At 35.3% G+C, this 21,496-nt stretch overlaps 1 protein-coding gene across 4 annotated transcripts in view; it reads left to right on the top strand.

Moving 5' to 3' along the window:
* DOCK4 (dedicator of cytokinesis 4) overlaps positions 1 to 21,496 on the top strand; it is a 220,588-nt gene that overhangs the window by 62,713 nt on the left and 136,379 nt on the right. For all 4 annotated transcript variants that reach the window (XM_021545259.4, XM_021545261.4, XM_021545262.4 and 1 more), the window contains exons 2-4: positions 16,518 to 16,601; positions 17,626 to 17,666; positions 19,986 to 20,041. In XM_021545259.4, coding sequence (XP_021400934.1) covers positions 16,518 to 16,601; positions 17,626 to 17,666; positions 19,986 to 20,041 — 181 coding nt within the window. The remainder of the gene's footprint in view (positions 1 to 16,517; positions 16,602 to 17,625; positions 17,667 to 19,985; positions 20,042 to 21,496) is intronic.

Below are 21,496 nucleotides of genomic sequence, written 5' to 3' on the forward strand. Positions count from 1 at the left end.
GCCACCCAAAAGTCAGTTTGCAGACACGTCACCAACCTTTTATTGATAAAGTACTTGTGCTTTAACCTGGGCAGGGATAGACAGATACTCTAAACTGTGGCAGTTGATTAACTGAATATTTAAAATCTCATAAAATGATTTTAGGAAATTCCAACACCTTAAGTAAAATTTGGGTTTGAAGGATCTCCTTATATGCAACTACCTTGATTACAAAGCAGACATTTGAAAAACATGACTGTATATTGACAATAAATACAAGTATTGTACTGGGGCTCTTTAAATCTAGAGAACAAAACTCAAATTTTAACACACATGGTTCCACCAGATCACTGTATTGTATCCAGCATCATTTCCCCTACTATAACCACTTATGTTTTGTCCTTTCTCTATCGAAGTCCTGCCAGTGTAAAGTACTGCAGTCTGAAAATGTTTTTAAAACAAGGTGTAAATAAATAAAGAAAAAGCATTGTTTGGCAGGACGTAGATTATTTATTGAGTATAATAATGTAGAATAAGACAGATATGCTGTATTAAATGCAGGGCTGGTGCAGTAGCATTACACTTTTAACTAAAGATATCATGAGTGCAATGATTTATTCGCAGGATGAAATCTGAAACTTTGAGCTGGAAACAAAATCTCTAGCTGCTAGTTGTCCATCAGAATATGTCTCAGATTTAATAATGTGATTTTGGAGCTGCTCCTAAGAATTTTACTTATAGGGGAGAAGTTAATCATCAAGCGTGGACCTTTCCTTGCATCAAAGAAAACTGTTTTGAGCTTCTGATATCCTGAATTTAGTCCAAGTTAACTTGTTAGACATAGGGAGGAGACAAATATCACTTAATTACTAAGTATTAAGCATATTAAGTACTGAAAAACATGATTACAGTTTGTTACGTAATAAAGCCAGACACTTGGAAGACATTTTTCATTCTTGGTTAATTTTTTCTTTGTTTTACCAAAAGATATAATTTTCAGAATGTTAAGATAAATTTGGTTGCACAATGTTTACTTAAAATTGTTGCTCATAAAGAAATAACTGTTGTTTTCCTCTTTTCAAAAGAACAAAATTTATTTGACGTTTGTTCTAATACACTTCTGTGCAAAAGTAAGACGAAATTCTCCTGAGTTGTGAGAGTATAATTCTGTGGGGGAAAAAAAGGTTTTTATAATTATGTGTATATTTTCAACTAGGATTTCTGAATCATGTGGTTGATCTTTTTAATATCTTCTAATCAGAACATTTAAGATAGCACTGACCAGATGTAAATCAGTAATTAAGAAAAAACAATTACTAAAGGAATTCTAGATCAATTAGAACCCACATGATTTGTCATTAATACATGTTTTTATGAATGTGTTCATAAATATTCTTCTATTTTCAGAGACAATGGATCCTTTTCTATTTGAGGCTTTGTCAAAATCAAGGGGGGTGGGGGAAGAAGTATGAACTTTGCAAAGAAGGTGATTTGCATACTATTACCCCTTATTCTTTGCTTTCTGTCAATTTTTAAGCTCACTGTGACCTACTTTAGAGTCTTATGATGAGATTAGGAATTTCAGTGAATTCCCTATTACAGGATACGGTAGTTTCAGCACTTGTGTTTATGTTGCCACTTTGTTTTACTGGGAATAATGCACAGTTTCTCATCACAAGCCTCTGATGAATTCCTTGATTCCTTTCCCTTGATTTTATTTTGATTTTCCTTGATTTTTTGTTACTCCTTAATTTTTTTGATTCTTGGGTTTTCATTTGTTTGTTGTTGTTTGAGGGCTTTTTTATAATTCTTATTTTGTTTGTTATGTAAGAGAATACCATCTTGTTTTCATGGTTTTAAGTTTCTAACTTATATCAAACAAAATATTGCAGCTACAGGTTTTGTACCATCCTCCCAGTGGCAGCCTTACGAATTCCAGGGCAAACTCAACTGGAAACATTTGTCCTGTGCCACAATGTTATAGGTCATTGCCAGAATATTCTTCTTGTCACCACAGCTTTGTCAAAGTCTGGTAGTTGTTTTTATTTTTGTCATCTTATGTATACTGGAAATATGACAAGAGTGAAAACCACATACATGAACCCGTAGCCACTCTGACATTTGGATTTTGTGACTGTATGACAGAGTGTAGTGTCTTGCAGAGACATCAAAATTACTCGGAAAGAACTTTCTTGATAACAAATTTAAGATTAGAGAGTTTTGTGTCATAAGTAGGCAGGAGTTAATGTGCCTACTGAGAAATGGGTGCAGTATTGTATATATGGATGCATTGTAGTGTTATTTTATGGTTGGACCCAATCCTAAGGGTCCCTTTCAAGCTAAGTGATTCTATGATTCTAATAGTGGCTATTTTTCCACTACTGCTGCTATTTCAAGCTACTTCAGTAGGAATCAGAATATATGATTCTACATGGGTCCTGTCTTGTAGTTTATAAATAATTCATAGTTTTGAAAAGCATAAATTATTCGTTCCTTTTCATTAGTAATTCTATAGTTAAAAAAATTAAGTATGAACTGCTAAATTGCAATATATGCTTCCAAAGGTGTAAATCAGGGTTTTAATAAGGAAGGAGACAAAACTGGAGAGCTTTTTTCTCATTTACTACTATCCTAAAGTAATAAGGAATAAGATAAAATACATCTGTCTGAACTGTTCCAGTTTTTGCTCTGCTATACTTTGGGTTAGCTTTTGTATTGCTAAAATCAGAGACCTTTTATTTTTCAATACTTTTGGAACAAATTAGATATATTTTAAGAATTACTGAAGGAGAAAAATCTACCCCAAACCAGGAAACTCAGAACACCCTTGTCCTGTCACCCAATTCCACTTCCTAGTCCTAGCCAGAAAAGTTTTAAATAGGGCTAACTTTGATGAAACCAGGTCAACCCTGAATGTTTAATGTAAATCCCTGCTCCTGATGGAGTATGTTCAAAAAAACAAACGTTTTGGGCAAAGCAAGTTGGAAGGTTGAATGGTTAGGATTATATTTTAGTCTTTGGAATGCACTTGCCCTACAGTACAATAATTCATTGATCAGTTTAGTATTTGCAGTGACCAGTCTTCACATTTAAGGTCACATCCTTTCTGTGTCCCAGGTACTACTGTGCTGCTTTTACAAAGGCACAACTTAAAGTTATCTTTAATTTAATTCTAATTTGTCCATCACTACTTGATCATTCTATATGCCAGTGTTGGTGGGTTTTTTTCAGTCCTTAAATAGACAAAGGAAAGGTAAGGAATTTAAACAGTAAAATAAAAATTATAGACTTAAGATGAAAATAAACTTTCAGAAAAGGAAAAATATTGGTAGGGGTATTCCCGAATAAAATTCATAGTGTGTTTTCTTTCTTCTAATCCAGCTGAAATGCAAAGGCTGCAAATTTCACAAGATGTATTTGAGGAAGAATATTCTGTTTTGGCTCACTTGACATCTCCCATCCTTTTTGGAAACTGAAAGTGTTAAATAATCTAATTTCCATGCCTTTTAGAAAACAAGTATGAAAAATCATAGCACTTCATTGATTTTGCTCATATATAATTTCCTTTTTGTGACACCTCTGTGGTTTATATGCCAGCCTTCAAGGATTAGGTAGGATTATGTTGGTCACATAATGGTATCTCTTTCTGGCACAACGAGTAACCAAATCACCAATGACTGCAATTATCATAGCCATTAACATTACTGCTGGCTGGAAGTAATGAATTTCGGTCCAAGCCCAGCAGTGATTGTTGGCTGACCTTTTAAGCAATCCTAGTGAAGTAGGAACAGGAGTTCCTTTTAATTTGGATGGTAATTTTACAGTTAATAAATATAATATTTTTAATAAGTGAGTTGAAATTGTTTAAGGAAATTAAAAGCAAGTTGCAAGTTTTGATGTGCCTCTTACTTTACTTTTCCTCCTCAAGTTTAACTGTATCGTGTACTGCAAATCCCTTCCTGCTCTTTTTATTCCTACTTTATTTCTGCAAGAAAGTATTACATTTTTATTTGATTTGGTCCCTTCAATTTGCTGTTAGGAAAAGTACGCCCATTGCATGCTAGGTGTGTTGTTGATTATTTACACACCTGTAATTGTTTTAATTATTGAGTGGGATTATAATGTGGATCAAATCGAATGGCTGAATCAAATCCAAACAGTGTTTGTTCATGTATAGTGCTCCAGGGGTTCAATATGTCATAGAATCACAGGATGTTAAGGGTTGGAATGGATCTTAAAGATCAGGACCCACAGATGAATGTCCTTGGGTCCTATGAACTTGTGCACAGTCTAGATGACTCTGTCTGTCTATCTGTCTATCTATTTATCTATCTATCTCTTGTCTACTTAAATTCAGAGTTCTTGGGCAAAAGATTTCTTGAGAGAGGGGAGGAGAATAATGCAGAAACACCAAATTATACAGTTATTCTAAAGTCAGCTTAGACTAAGGAAAGTTACTGTTTTTAAATATCTTTGTGATTAACCATATTTAATTTTGCCATTTGGTTTCCCTCTCAGGAAATTATTTTTTTCAGTGTCTTTGAAAGTCTTTTCTTTAAAAAGAAAAAATCTCTGTATAGTAGGTATGCCACATAATGTTCATCTTACCAGTCCTAAGGGTTTGTTTCATTCACTTTCCAAACCAACTTTGCAGTAAACTGTTTGTCTAATTTACTAATGTTCAACACCTGTATTTTGCTACTGAAGCTGAAGTTGGGATCAGAAACTGCTTGGTGGAGTACAGACACTGAAAAACTAGCAAGCTGAATCAAGATACTAATGTCTGCATGAGTTTCATATTCTTGTTTCAGAAGGTCTTTTCAAGCATGGGAGAAAAATACAGTTTTTTTCTTTTCCTTATTTTAGCTCCTGGATAAATCCTATGAAGTCTATGTTATTCTATTTGGAGGCTATTAATTGTAGATTAAAAGCTCACAGTATTTATGAAAAGTAATGCTTTTAAATCAGTGTATTAACTCTGTCAGGTGTCTGTGATGATATGTGGTGTGATGGCACTGTGGCCAAGTGTAGCCCTGGATTTTCAGTTTGTTTGCTGTCCCTCCCTGGGAATGGTGCCTCCTTGGGAGGAAGCTCTGCACTTTGCAGAAGGCCTTGCCTTACTTTTTCACTTCCCTTCATTCCCTGCCTTGTCTATGCCACATTCAAGTGAAGTTTGGCAGTGTCTTCTTTAACTCTGTGAGTTTTGTAGCTTGATTCAGTGCAAAACGAGCACGTGGCATCTGGTTTAATGGCGTGGACAGTGGCCAAGTGGATAGATTGCAAATCTCCTTAATTTGTGTTAGCTTCTTTCAGCATTGTTCCTAACCTGCTGGCAGACAGTGGGTTGACACAAAAATCTTTTTACCTGTCTTTGCCAATTTTTCTTAGGTACAAAAGAGAGTTTTTGTGTTTAAGTTTCAGAAAAGATTTCTGTATGTTCTTTCAACTGGAGAAGGGTTGAAAAATGCCTTAATACTTAAAGACAAAAAGTCCCTCTGTCTGGCTTGCCTGGCACTGCCTAGTTGCTTGTCAAAACTGTGATTAGTTTAACTCAGGAAGTATTTTATGGTTCCAGATGATAGTGTGTGTCTTGTGGTACTAATTTCTTAGAACAACATAATTATTTTTCATGTTTGTCTGCACTTGTGGTATTTGAATGTATTCCTAGGATTCTATGCCAATTCTATGCCAAATCTAGAGGAAGGATAGAACTGTTACAATGGCAGGGATTTTTAGTGACTCTTCCAAGGTGCTAAAAACCAAAGGAACTATCTTGTCTCTTGAAATACTCTTACCAAAAAAAAAAAAAAAAAAAAAAAAAAAAAAAAAAAAAAGTTCAGATGACTCAATGAATCATAGTATCATAGTACAAACCTTTAAAAAGGACTGTTTATATACTTCCTTCCCCCATTGCATAAAACAGAATTTCCCCCTTGTCAGCAAGTCAGCAACCTTCATTATCTTAAGTGGTTGCATATACTTTTCCGATACATTTTTCTCATATTCTTTTGTGCATTTATAAACAGTTGCCAATTGAACCTAAACTCTCTTCACCCTTAATTTTGGAATAATAGGTACTATTCTTAAGCAAGAATGAGCAGAAAGTGAAGGTTCTGACTTTCCAAGAAGAGCCTACCCTTGGATTTTTGAAAGTGCACTGTGCCACAGAAACACTGTTGAAATACATCTGGGTAATATTTTTTGAGCTTTGAGCAAGGGAAAAAAGTGTATGCACTTGTTACATTTCTATTTGGTCACACATTTAAAAATAATTGTAGGATTTCTTTAAATATCCCTGAAGTTTTAACTTTACAGAGATTATGGATTAGTGATGAAACCCTGCAGGGTTAAATACACTCAATTCTGCTGGCTCAGCTGTTGAAATCAGGCTGAAAAGTGCAGTGGTGATTTCCAACCATTAAACCTAATAAACCAGCTTAAACCCAGAGTGGGATGTTTAAACTTGCATTCAGCTGTCTCTGAGGATTTTCACAGGAGGAAGTAGTTTTGCTTTACTAGTCCTTATAGCTGTGTTCCAAAGTATTTGAAATGCCTCTCAATTACACTGGATCAAGAAAGTTATGCCTCATTTAAGATAAAAGAGCATATGCCAGGGTACTTGTAAGTGATTTGTAATCATCTTCCTTAGCTGCACTTAATTCCACACCTTGTGAAATTCTCCTTTCTTTAAGGAGATTTTCTGATATTTTTATTTACAGAGAATTGGCTGATTTGTGGGACAGGCTACAGAAGCTCACAATTCCAGTTTATTTTTTGTGTTACCTAAATTGCACAGTTTGCATATTGCATCAGTTGATAAGTATTTGTTGTGTTTCTGAAAAATACCATACTGCAATAATTTTTGAAGTGCAGCAAAAAAATTATATTTAATAAGTGTCCTTTGTAAGTAGCAATATGGTTAAGGCTCATGGCTTAGAAAAGCAGAATCATTTATTTAGTTATAAAATGCCACAAAGAACATTGCATGAAGGCTAAAGTCAAAGTAAACAGAAGTCTTATTGGTAAAAAGAAAGTACTTGAAATGCATTTATAATTATATGGTTGAAGATCAGAGAAATGCAACTTAATACAAGACTGAAACTCACCCGAAATACAATACCAGACAAGCTGAAAAACAATGCCAATGAAAATTGCAGGCTGTGTTGATTTTTTGTATGTTTTGTGTTTGGTTTTGTGTGTGTGTTTGAGTTTTCTAGTGTGTTTGGTTTTCGTTTTATTTAATTGTTTTCCACTGATGGCAGGTCAAATACAGAATTAAACCCTGCTCTTCCAAAGGAAATACAAGACAGCATGCAATACATGGAAAGTGTTTAATCTCTATGGACAATTAACAGACCAACTTGTTGGTGGAGGAAGGGTGTCCTGTTGTATTAGTGAAGAAAATTTATGCTATGGTTTTCTTGGTTTCCTGGAATGCTATTTATTACTTGAGTGGGAACAAACAGTGCTCCCAATTTTAAGAGGAAGCCAGTCTCATTTACTGAAGTCTTTGATAAGCAAGCACATGGAGTTTTTGAACTGCTGCACTTTTGTCTAACCATGTTCTTCTTGGGTGCTTCTCTTGAGTGATTCTTGCAGCTTGCACAGTGGTTGTCTTTTTTTTTTTTTTTTTTTTTTTTTTTTGGCAGTCCATAAGATTATCGCTTTTCTGAGCTTGAGTTTGCATGGTGCTACTTAAGGTTTGTTCAGGGTTCCAAATTTATTTCTCCTGAGTTCAGAGAAGCATGTTGTATTAGAATGCTTTTTGGGAGGAAAGAGGAGAATAGAGAAATGTGTAGTTATTAGACTTTGGACCATACCCACTGCTCTGACATTATTATTCAGCATTCATTTGTAAGCACATACTCTTGTATTCTAGGCCTTCTTTGAAATAATTGTCATCCTATTATTCTGGAAAAATTTAACTGTTTTCTAGAAGATAACTGCTCTGTTTATAATCATGTGAGGCTTTCAATTTTCTGCTTCAGTTTCTGCAGGCTTTGTAGGGATATGACATGTAGCCAGCAAACCCTCTGGCAGATACAAAATTACACCATAGATCTGCTTTTGAAACAATGTGCAACTTTCCATCTCTTAAGTTTTTGGAGGTTTTGGTGGGCTTTAATGAAGTACAAAATGTACTGGAGAGTTTCTGTGAGATCTGGCATTTGCAGCTTTGTTGGCTTTGGTAGGCCTCAGATGATGCACTTGCATTGTGGATACATCACAGAATCCTTTTGGTTGGAAAAGATCTCTACAATTATCAAGTCCAACCTTTGGTCAATCATCCCTGTCAACTGGGTCAGAGCAGTAAGTGCTGTGTCCAGTAATCTTTTGAATACCTCTAGGTATGGGGACTCCATCACTTCCCTGGGCAGTCTTTTTCAATGTTTAACAACCCTTTCTGTAATGAAATTCCTCTTGAATGCTAACCTGAACCTCCCCTGATACAGCTTGTGGCTATGTTCTCTCATCACCCCTCTTTATTGTACCTGACACTTACAGGAAGTTAGAAAACCCCTTGCTGGTTTATTTGATTTTGCTCAGAAATTATTTCCCCGGAGGTTATGAATGAAACATAAATATTTTTTCAAGTAAATAGTTGTAACTCTTTTCCTTGATCATGATATTAATAATTAAGGCAGTTCCTTAACAAAGTTTAATAATTATTAGAACTTTGGAAGTACTTAGCCTTAATAAAAGATGTCATTATTTTTAGCTAAAATAGGTTGTTCTTACAGATAATGTCTTCTGAACATAACCTACTTTTTTTCACTTACTCCTTTCTACTAGCTGGATTTTTTAGTTGTTGCTGTTTCCAAGTAATAAAAGAAAATTCACATTTAATCCTTCTCATTTAACATAGCAGTCTTAAAGCATTGATACTGCATCTCTAACTTTACAGTAAAGAATCCAAGTGAGACGAACTGGTTGAACTGGTTGCAGACTAGTTCCTTTATCAGAATTTGATTAAATGCATGAAGACTACACCTGTTAGTATGGAGTGCAACTTGTCTTCTTCTATGACGTCTATGATGGGTTTTGCATTGACATTCCTTCTCTGTAAAGGACATTCCTGACCAAATTAATGGGAAGAGTTATGTTGTTTATTCATAAACTCGTAAGTTGTACTAGATTTTCTGGACATGTAAAGACTTTTTGTTTTATTTTCTTTTGACTTTTAAATTTCTTGCTCCAGAACCAATGCATAAATGCTTTTAGCAGAGACAAGATATAGACTTAAAAATATATCAAGCAGGATTTAAAGGAATATAAAGGGCTTAATGAGAAATTTGATAGAAGAAAGAAAACAATTGATAAAATCTCATACCTGTGAGGACAGAGACACTGTTCGTGCATGCTTAATTATTGCAGCTTTGGTGTTCTAGATGGACAGCCATTCTCAATACCAAATAGGTATCATCTATTGTTACTTACAGTGCTCTGTTGTAATATATAGTCTTAATTCCTAAGGTACCCAAAGCAAAGAGTGAACAAAATCATTTGCAGATATTGGGAGAACTGATCAAGCCATCATCATTATAACATGCCTGCCTGTAACTGAGATGCAGGATGAAGAGAGCTTTGACAAGCATTCAGACATTCACATTAAACTGATTATCTGTGTTAGAGTTGTCCTATAGGTTTTGGCAGCATTGTAATCAGGGATTTGAAAGTGATTACCTTGCTGAATTCAAATGTTGAGCTGTGCACAGGAGGGAAGAAAATCTGCTTCAGCTCCATGTCCTTTGTGTATTTCAGACTTGGTATTTGCCTTATCTGTACAGGTAGGCAGTGCTATTAGCAGTAGGAATTCCAGATTTTTGTTTTACAGGCAATTGAAAACTATTTTTCTATATCTATTCTACTTTATACAGTATTTTCAATGCTTGGACATTGATGCAAAGTTTTTTTTTATTATTTTTTATGTGCCTCGACATATTTTCATGAATAGCTATTCAATAAATATTTGTGGTAGGAAAATTCCATGTAAGCTCTCATCTCTTAAGAAAACTGACTGCTGCATGTGAGCAGCACTTGAGATATTCAAAAGTCACACTGAGCTGTCATTATCTGAACTGTGCATTTGATCCTTTTAATTGTGGTTTACACAGACAAGAGAACTCACATTCTTTTATTTCAATACAAATTTGAAAGTGTTTATCCTTGGTAATCTGCAAGAGATTTAAGGATCACTTTTGTTATTGAAACTAACATTTGTGTATATTGTGTTTATTGAAAGGAGATTAAATCGATTCCCCACCCCACTCCCTCTCTCTTTTCTGTCACTGTCTTCATTAGCTTGTTGCTGGTTTGCAGCAATCCTCCTGGTGTGGCTGTAGGCAGCACAATGCATTATGAACAGATGCCCAAATTAACTTGTGTATTAGAAACATGAGCATGTAGCTGTGCTATAGTTCTGCTCCATCCAGATCAATTCATATGTAGGCAAAGCTCAATGCACGTGATGACCTTTTACAGTCAGCTCTGGTCATTTGGCATTAGGAAAGCTGCATGCCTCCATGTGTTTCTGCTGCTAGTAATCCTAACCTATTTTGAAACCTGAAAAGGTTCTTCAGCTTCTTTTGAGGAGGAAAGGGCTTCATCCTGAAAGCAGTACAGCAGAGAGGGTAACAAGAGATTTCATATTCAAACTTTCCCACAAGAGCAAGGGCACTGTGAAATGAAAGGAAGACTTTCTCTTGCATGGGCATACTTAAACTGAAAAGTTTACTGTGGACACTGATATTATGATGCATATAAATTCTAGTTAGGAAATTCCATAGAAGAAAAATGCATCCATAGTTGATAAACACAGAAATGCCATGTCTGGCTCAGGAGACCCCTATGCCACAATATGCTGGGAGTTGTTCTGCTGGATGCTTGCATTGCTTGCCAGTGGTCAACAGCTTCAGACATGAACTTACAAACAGTATGTCAGGAGAGTTGTTGACAGATTTTTATTCTTTTTTAATAATGGCTGTCGTGAAAATGATGTTGCACTTTCTGCAGCTGCTCACAGTGACAGATATCTGTTGTATTTACTATGGATAAGGCCATATCAAAATATAGTCTTTATATTTCTGCAAAAGGACCACTGAATCAGAACCTTCCTCAAAGGTAATATATACATGTCATTTCTCATCAAAAAACTAAAAACCTTTCCATCATCAAGTCAAATACAATATTGACTGTTTTAACCAATATAGTATCTTCATATTGTTAGAAACATCCGAATTTCATTTGTTAGATTTTATTTTATTTTCAACTGTTGAACAGAAGCAAAACCCCTTGAAATAGTTGTTCCTGAAAGTCTTAATCTCTTAAGAGAAAGGCCCAGAATAAAAACTTTAAAAATTGCTTTTGCTACCAAGAGGACCTGATTTCAATTATAGCTGATAATATCTGGAATCAATAATAGCTTCTGGCCAACTGTTAGGAGGAAAAGAACAACAGTGTCTGCCTCATTAGTTCTTATATGCAGATCTCCAGTTATTTCAGGCATAAAAATTTTAAGAATATAACCCCAAGCAAAACTTTGAAGTGGGCCAACCACCCCTGTTGCAAGCTAATCAATTCCTTTTCTATCAGAGAATCTTGTTCCCTGTCAAAGCCAGTCCCTCTGACACAGTGTTACCACCATTCAAATCTGATCATCTAGTGTGTACTTACCACATTTCTGCGTGCTTTAAATGCCACCTCTCTTAATTGGGGCATCATGACTTAGGGCATTTGAACTAGAGTCTATTTTTCACTCAAGTATTTTGCATGCAGAATATGGCTAAGCAATAATTAATTATTAAAGTAATATATGTTCTTCTACCTCACATCTTTTCCCCACTCTTCTTTCTTCAGTTGAAGGACTGTTCCACATAATGATGTGGAACCCAAATATGCTTTTGTCCTACAAGTGCTCATTTTTGAACATTGAGCAGTTGCTGTAGATATGACTTCTTTTCATCCCTTTGTATATGGGGGTGTATGTCCTGCCACTCAATCCAGAACTGAATGTAATGTGTGTCTCCTTTTGTGGTGTTGATTGTAATTCTAACTTGTGATGAGGGCATGTTGAGCACCATGTCATTCTGCACCCTTTGTGGGAAGACATTTTCATCTCCTAAACATAAAGTCAAGCCAGCCATGAAACCAGCTTACTCCAAGTGTCTCAAATCCTCTTTATAATGCTAACTATATGCTAGTTGCAAGCAGAAAAATAGATTGTTTTAGTTTTTAGAACAGCAATGCTATCAGCACTCTAAATGAGCAGAAGCTGCACCAAAACCCCCCACTTAGTTTAGGACCTTGGGCTTGGACAGATCTTTTCACACAGCAGGCACTTTCATATGTAAAACTGTCCAACAGTGAGCACATCCAACCAGAGATTTTGAATGAGAGCACAAAGATGAATTTTGTTTTGAGAAGCTGAACTTAGGAGCAAACCAAAACTGAAGTTGCTTTAATATTGCATGTCACTATAGTTCTCATTGTATTATTTCACCTTCTGTATAGATTAGGATTTTTATATCCTGTGCTGTTGTCTTGCTTTTTTATTCTCTGAGCACCCTTTGGCAGACAGAAAATGTTTAATAATGCCAGCTGGCTGCAGTATTTGAACACAGCTTCTAAAATATTTCTGAGCACATATCCTGCTACAAACTTTTATTGTGGAGTTCCATGTTTCTCCTTTGGCTGAGAGGTGATTGAAGAGGACATCAATCACTGTCATGTGCTTGAAAAGGACATTTATATGACCTTCAGCTGCTACAATGACAAAAAAATATATCTAGATGTGGTTTTGATACATAGCATGTGACTATCCATCTGCAAAGACTGCAGGTATTGGTAAATGACCTGTACTCAGAGTAGATTTTTCTTCTCCTGTCCATCTTCCTTTCCAAGGTCTCTGGTATACACTTACAATGAAGAGAGAGAAAGTGATACTCTCTTTCAACAGCTATTGTTAGAAGAATTGAATGGGACATATATGATGCATGTGGGTCAGCAAATGCTGTATATAAAAAAGTCTGGTTCTATGAGTATGATAAATATGTACTGCTCTTAGGTTGGGAACACCTTAAGCCATGGTCACTGCAGAGTGATTAATTATATACTTACTGCTACTAGAAGAAAGAATTAAAGAGCATCTGCTTTTGCAGAACGATGTGGTCATTGGAGAAAAGGGTGAGGCATTTAGTACATGAAATTTATATTATGGCTTGATTAAGAACTCCATGTCCTAGCTGAACCCTGGGATCTTCTCTGGTGGAACAGCAGCTACCTCCTTCCATGCCTTAATTTTAATCCTCCCTGTAGACTACTTATGTATATACAGCACAGATAAACTGAAAAGATATGAATCACAGAAGAGATGAATCTAAAGATTCTATAGAGTTCTGAAGAATCTACAGAATCATAGAAGGATTGGAAGGGACCTTAAAAATCATTGTTTCAATTCCCCTGCTGTGGGCAGGGACACTTTCACTAGAATAAGTTGCTCAGAGCTCCATCCAAAACCTGAAGTGTTCACAGGAATCCACATCTATAACTTCCCCAGACAATCTGTTCCAGTGCCTCACCACCCTCACAGTAAATAATTTTTTTCTATTATGCATGCTAAACTTACCCTCCTTCAGTTTGAAACCATTCCCATTGTCGTATTGCTGCATGCTTTTGTAAATAGTCTGTTCCCACATCAGTCAATTCCCCCAGGATTCTGGGATGCCATTGAAGACCGAGGCAAAAAAAATTTGTTGAGTTCTTTGGCCCTCATCTGTTTTTAGCAGTTGAGTTGAAAATGATGGCCACCTTCTGTCTCAGACCAACTTCAGTAGAATGACTTGATTGTTACAAAGTTGGCTGTGTCAACATTTGTAAGTTTATCTGTGAGTCCCTGTGCTTTACATTAAATCCTCTGCTGCTCTGCAATGCTCTTTATTTTACTTTGATTGACACTGCTAAACACCACAGGCTACTTGTTTTGAGCCTGACCTTACACCACAAGAATACAGGGAGAGTTTTTCAAGTGTGTCAGGTAAATGTGCTTAGAGGTAAAAATGATGACCTCATTTCCTTCTTTCTTTTTCTAGTACTCTGCAGGCCACCTTTCTAGAAGATATTTCGGGGTATAATTTTGTTCTTCATGTTCTTTTGTTCTTCATTCATGCTCTAAAATGATTTCTAGCTATTTTCTACACAGTGTCAGATTTCAATCTTTTTCTGTCCTGAAAGTTGTTTTTAAACTTAAAAAAAAAAGAGAAGAGAAAAAGAAAAATATCTTTAACAACTCTAGTAACTAAGTAATAAAAACTAAATGTCACAGAAAAGTAAAATCATAACAATGTGACAGGATATCTTGGCTCATAAGGAGAAAATTACTGTCTTTTTTTTATTCAATAGAGTTTAAAAATAAGACAACTCATAACTGTAATAACAGATGAGGGTTTAGTTTGGTTTTGCATACTTCTTCAGTTAATTCCTTAATTTATTTTGGTTGCTGTACATGCTATTTTGGCAGGTTTCATATTTAAATTTTACTTCTTTCAAACTAGAAAGGTGACTAGAGTGGCTTCTGTCATTCCAATGCCACAGCAGAATTTAGATGTATATCACATTGATATTCAGGGAGTTTGCTTCTTATGTTTATTTCTTCATAGTTAATAAACTGTTTTAATTTTCAGATCTTTTAAAAATAATTAACTGCAAAATTCTAGGATTTTTCAACTCTTAGAAAAACTTTCTTACTGTACTAATGCTGTCTTGCTACTAAGCTGCTTTAAAAATGGTGCACTTGATCATGGTGTGGAACCAAAGTAGCTTTTTATTTCATGCTGTATATCTCACAGTATTCAGTTCAGTGTAAAAAACTTGAAGAGTGGGAGTAGCACCAAGACAAATAGAGATTGATTAAATACACATTCTTGAGTAGGATCAATACTATAAATACTGGTCTCATGTTGTATCAAAATTTTAGGGACTGTCCAGGAATATAATCTCACAGGACTTTTTCAGATATAAAGACTGTGGGTGAAGCACAGTGGTAATTTTCTTATGAGTGAAGTGATAACTGAATACAGTGAGTTTTGAAGTCTTCAAATTCTGAAGAGGAATTTGGCAAAAGAGTACTTTTTGTGCATTTTAAAATGTGCTGTCCTATAGCATAAACCATATCCTGTTGGTTTACTCTTAAAATCTGAAACTTTCTTCTGAGGATTCACAAATGAATTTTCAGTTTCTGTGGTTGCTGACAGAATCTCTCCTGCTGCCTTTGATGAACAATGTGGCAGGCACAGATGGTGGATGACAGGTTATGTTGTGTTTGAGTGTAGTGTCTGCTTGTGGCAGGGTAGACTTCCAACAGCAGGCAAGAGTGTATATATGTCCTTGCATATATGCATATCTTTCTGGCTTTTTTATGTGACATTTTCTTGTCATGCCTCTCAGTGGGATTTCTTTTTTTTCCCTATGAGATTTGGGGTTTCCTGTCTAGATGGGTAGGTATTTGACAGCAGTAAGACTGATGTTAGGCTACAAAGTCTTTTTGTGCATCATGTCCTGGTAGGTAGGCTGTTTTCCTCTTCCACTTCAAAATTCAGCTCTGCAAGAAGATTACAATACAGAGAATCAAAAGCACTATTGCTTGGTCTTGTGGCCTGAATTAAGCAATATTTTAATTCGGCATTTCAAGTACAGAAAGAACAGGATTGAATAGCTGGATTGCTATCTAGCATGGATTTTTGGCATTTTTAGGAGTGAATTCTTGGAGTGGCTTTTGGGTATTCTGTTTTGATTCAGAGTGAAAAAATAGCTTTCTATTGTTTCATAATTAACAATATAAGACTTAATATTTGGCCACTGTATGTATCTGGGAACATCACTGCCTGAAGTTTTATTTCTGAAGCATGTTTTAACTCCAGCTCCATTTCTGTAGCTCTTGTGCTAGCCTGAGCTCATGACCTCCCTTCAATGGCTTTGGTGAAGCTGCAGGGGAAGCTTAGTGTGCAGTTGATGTATTGGAGTGAACAACATGCTTTAGTGGTCTCCACCCCCTAACCATTTCTTCACATTTGGGATTATATGGAGTGTTGGGTCTATAGCATCCATTAAGTAAATGTGAAATAAGGTTTTCTTTTCATAGTGTGTGAGTGGTATGGATGGCAACAAAAATATTGGCACATATTGGCACTTTCAGCTCGCAAAATTCTGAGGTCTGATGCCTGTTAGTGTAAGCATTTGGAATAAAACACTTTCTGTCCTTTGGGGTACTTATAGTAGCTAATAGTGTTCTCTAGTACAAGCTTTCCATTCATGTATCATAAGGCTGTGTTTAGGTTTATTTCTGAGTCCCGTTTTTTGAATTTTCTGCCCATAAAGGTAACTTAATGATTCTTTTTTTTTTTACTTTTTTCACAGCTTATTACATTTGAATAAGCCTGTTCATTCTAACATGTAACTTCTCATGGTAATATACTACTTTTTTAACAATAGGAATAATTTAAATTTTAATGTTGTGAATAATTGAAGCATGTTATATTTTTCAGTAATTGCTGGTTTTCGAGGGACAGTCCCACATGGCCTATCATTGGAGATTGGAGACACCGTTCAAATATTAGAGAAATGTGATGGTGAGTTCACAGCTGATTCCAGTGAAAATCAAGCTTTGTGTATTGATGGTGTGAAGGCCATTAATATTAATTTATTTTGTTAAGGTAACACATTTTTGAAGTCAATAATATAATACATTTTGCCATCATAATTTTTTCTACAGTTCCAGTGAGCTCTAATCTCTAAAATAATTAATTTGCAGTACATTCATTTTTATTCAATCTTTCTGTTTAATAAACACTTACAGATAAGAGTTGTAATAGGAAGGAAGGCTCTCATGATTCTTCTGCTTTCTTGGTATTTCTGAGGGAAATCTGGCTGTCATCAAGACATTTTCAAATCAATTCAACACAACTTAAAAATCTTAAAGCAGTGTAAGCATTCTCTTCTACCTCCATTTTGTGTTAGAGAATGCAAATAAAATTTTAGCAAATGTCTGTTGCTAGTGTCAGAGAAATAATGTTGCATTTTCTTTTCATAATCTGCCTCCTTAACACTTAAAAATCAACACATTGATTTTTAAAATAAATTTTAATCATTTTTTTATAATTTGGTATCATATAGGTGGGTTTTTTTTGTAATATAATATCAAGTTTATATATTGCTAACCTTGTAAGAAATGTTCTTTCCGAAGGCATAGGATCTGTTCTGTTGAATCAGGTATATTATGAGTTTTATATAGCATTGTGGTTGATAGATGTAGAACCTGAAGCCCAGAAATTATTTGTAAATATTTTGAGTTAGTAAGAAACTATTTCTGTTTTGACCATTGTGGTGTTCAGTGCAGAATTTACTTAGGTTACATTGTTAGAAACATTTAGGGGTACGGGGTTAAAGAGTAATGCTGAAATGGTGTGAATGAAGTCATCCAAATATGAACTGGTTTAAATGAAATACCTTTCACTGTGTGGAAAATCTTTTAAATTAATATAGCCTGACAGCACTGTGGAATTGTTATATCTGTCCAAAAGGGAAAGATGAAATCTGTTTTACATATGTAAATGATTTGCACTCTTTAAAAAGGAAAATGTGCTTTCTTCACAGGGTGGTACAGAGGATTTGCCTTAAAAAACCCCAATCTTAAGGTAAAGGTCAATTGCAATTTTGCATTCTTGGGCAAAAATGTATATTTACTTTTTAAAAATTAATAATCTGCTTGAAAGTGTATGATATTTACTCTTAAAAGAAAACCAGAGCTTAGTGTTAAGTATATTACTGATACTACTTTAATTAGATTTGGACATGGATTACCCTTCTGAAATGCTTCTATGCACTACGATAATGCACTTTACAAATCCAGCGCTGTGGTGAATTTTCTTTCATTTCCAAATTTTAGACTTTCCACTCAGAGGAAGCTAAGTTGAAGGGAAAAGACTACTGAGAATACAAATTGTAAACACTGTTGGAAAAGTTGGTTAAACTGTGCTGGTTTTTCTTGATGCTATGAATTAATTTAGAGCAGCCAGTGGAGACGGCTAGTATAGGAGCCACATGCAGAGTATCAATTGAATAAAACATATGTGTTTCCATGTAAAATATATGGTTCCTTTTGGTTTTCTTTGATGTGCAGTCTTTGGTTTCCATAGTAGCATAATATTCTAAACCAGACTTCACTGATTTATTTCTTCTACATTCAGACATGAAAAGCTACTGAAATATGTATTTCAGTGTCTGTTCATGTTGTATATTTAAGCTTTATTAGCCTTGTCTTTCTATTTTCTTGATCTCTCCTGTTGTCTTGCCTCTGAAATTGTACAGATTTTGTTTTTTTTGGGAAAGAAAGGTCTTAAATTATCTGTTGATCCGTTAACCTGCATTGTAAGCTTTGCTCTTCTTTTTCCGTCCTCATTTCCAAGATTCTTCAGCTGCAAAAAAAGCATATGTACAATAATTTTGAAAAGTTTCTAGGGGCTCATATCAAGTTGTTGGTCTTTTGTGCCAAGGCCTATGGTCTCTAATCACATAAATTTCCTTTCTTTATACAGAAGGTCAATTCAAACAGTAAATTTAGCTACAGAATCAAATTGATATTTACTACTTTGACCTCATTGTTGTATATTAGTTTGATTTATATGACATGAGCAGTTGTGGTTTGTTATTGCATCTTTTGTGTCTTTTATTGCAATTCTCACCACATGCTTGCTGTCAGTCTTGCTTTGTGGTCTGTCAAATCTGTGATGGAAGTTATGAATAGGTTTTCTAAACATGACTTGATGTGTGAAAAGATGAGATATAAATTCTCTGTTTTCCTAGTGAGAATGAAAACAGTTTTCTGATTTGGATTTTTGAAGGGAGTCTCTCCAAGAGTAAAGTCATAAGAGCATCTTGTACCTCCTCTTGTTATTGGTAGTGCTCTGTCAAGATTCTTCCCTTGTTATTCTGCCAGCTTTGACTGGAAGAAGTTACTTGTGGCAGCTGGTGTGCAGCAAGGGTGCATCTGCATCCCTGACACACTGTTACACCTGCAGGCTGTATGTCCTACTGTCCTTGGGAGATGCTGCCCTGAACTACTCTGCACTGCAGAGGAGTAGGAGCATTTAAAAGGATAGTTGCCTCTACACAGTAGATTTGGTTTTCTTGGAGGTCTAATGGTTGTGTAAAAAGAAAATGGGACACCATCATCACAAAGGAAAGCTGTGTGCAGCTGTGCTTATTATGAAGAGCCCATCTATGCATTTTCTCTCACTGCAAGAGCTGTGGTGTATTATCTTCCCAGCCAGAGGCTTGGGGCTTGCTTCATGTTGTTTGTTCTGATTTGTGCAGGCCAGTGTGTTGTAAGGGAGTGGGACTGTTGCAGCAATGCTGAGTGTTTGCCAGAATGGTGGAGAGCCCTTAAACAACTGGGAAAGGGCTGCTCCTTTGCTGTGCACAGACACAGGCTTTGTGACAGGCATCTACCACAACGTTCCTGTGCACTGCAGGCAGAGTACCCACCAAATTAGGCTCCATTTTGATTTTCTTTATTTACTTGACTTTGTTTTTATTGAATATTGTTAACTTCATTTACTCTGCGTAATTTTAAAAATCCCTGTCTGAAAATCCTTATTTTTAAGATGTGGTTGATAAGACAGTATCCCCCACAGCTGTTCTGTTTCTTATCAAGGTAGGAATAATGAATAAAACAGTCTGCCATAAGGGAGCTCTCAACAATTTTCTTCATGTTCTATGTGCTTTTTATCTTCTAATTTTCAGAAGTGTTGAAGATTTTAAACTCTACTGAGTATGGCATTTTCATTCCTGTTAGAGCTATACTGAGTATTTATTGCATTCTTTCCTTGTGTGTGTTTTTTGCTAATTATTTGGAGGGCTTTGAATTCAGTATGCATTTCATATTGAATGATAGTAAATGGAATGCCAGACTCATGTAAGGGGGCATTTTTTACCTAAACTTTTTTATTTTTCAGGGCATATTTCCATCTAACTACATTCACTTGAAGAATGCATGTGTTAAGAACAAAGGGTATGTGTGAAATGTTCTGATTTCAAATATTTAAACATAGTTAGTTACTTGTACCAAAAATCTTTTGCTTATAAAGTAAAGAACGTAGTTACGATATCTTCAGCTTACTCCCAGAGGACTTGAAATGTTTGTATTTAGCCAACCTGATACTCCTGCATGGTCATAAAATTGGAATGCTGTATCCAGAAAAGACACTGGATGCAATTTGGAATGTCATTCTGTATTGTCTAGAGAAAAAGCAAAACAATTATGTTAAGTTTGGCTTAAAAATAGCATTGCCTTAATTTTAAGAAATTCTGTACATAAGCTGTCTTTTAACCTACTTTTAGATTAGCTGTTTTAAGATTAGCTGTTTTATTTGAGGGCAGTAGCTCTACCAGTTGCCATTCTACAAAAATGGGTTAAATAATGTATCTGTTTAATGGCAAAAGATTTTGCTAAACCCGTAAATGAATAGAGAAACTTTTTCCTTTACTTCTTTTCTTCAGGTGATGGAGAGCCAGTATTTATTTTTGCCAACAGCTGATATCTTTTCACATTTAGAAGAGTTGATAAAAGCCAGAATCATTGTTTAAAATTTTGTTTTGGAATTCAAGTTGTCTGACATAAAAAAAACACTGATTTTTTTATGTATAGAACTTGATACCTTGATGGTATCACTTTTAAAATTTTGAAACTTTAAAAAATTGTCAGTGATCTTAAAAGGTTTTTTCTGTTTTGCTTAATCTGTAATAGTTCATATTGTATCCTTTTTTTTTGTATTTATTAGTAGAGAACTGATACAAAACAGTTTGAAAACTGTTTAGGTAAGGACATTTCTTGTAATAGATGGCTGCCTGAACATGAAGTGACCTTTGTTTTGGGAACATGAATGAGTGTGTTGAAGATCCATTATTCATGATGAGCAGAAATAATGATGAAGACTGTAATAATATTAAAACAAGTTTCATTCTCACAGGTGAAAATATCCCCATGTTACTATTAAACTCCCTGGTGTCCACTATGAAGTTACAGCCACTTGTGGTTTGTCTTGCCCTAGGATCCTTTTCTCCTTTTAAAATTGTAGCTGAAACTGAAGGTTCAGTGAAACAAAATTGTAAGCCATCACAATAAAATAAAGTTTAAAGGCAGAATAATTTTTGTTAGTGGACACCATGACAGGGCTTGCATGGATTTCAATTGTTGTTGCATCTATTTCCTTTGTTAGTTAGTTTCCCATTCAGGCCCTGTTCTCTGCTGCACATCATGGCCAAGAGCTGTCACAAAGTTATGTTAATTTAGTGAGAGAGACATAATATCATGAAAAAAGTAATCCAGGCATGAAAAGCTGAAGTGTCAAGATCCCTGTGGAAACTATGGGATTTATTCTGCTGTGAAAGTAGTTTTTTATATGCTTATCTCATAGTAAAAAAAATTCTCCTTGACTTCTCTAGAGCCAAGACTTTGCATGGGGAT

This window comes from Lonchura striata, chromosome 1A (assembly GCF_050655825.1).
Source record: "Lonchura striata isolate lonStrDom1 chromosome 1A, ASM5065582v1, whole genome shotgun sequence".
Lineage (NCBI taxonomy): Eukaryota > Metazoa > Chordata > Aves > Passeriformes > Estrildidae > Lonchura > Lonchura striata.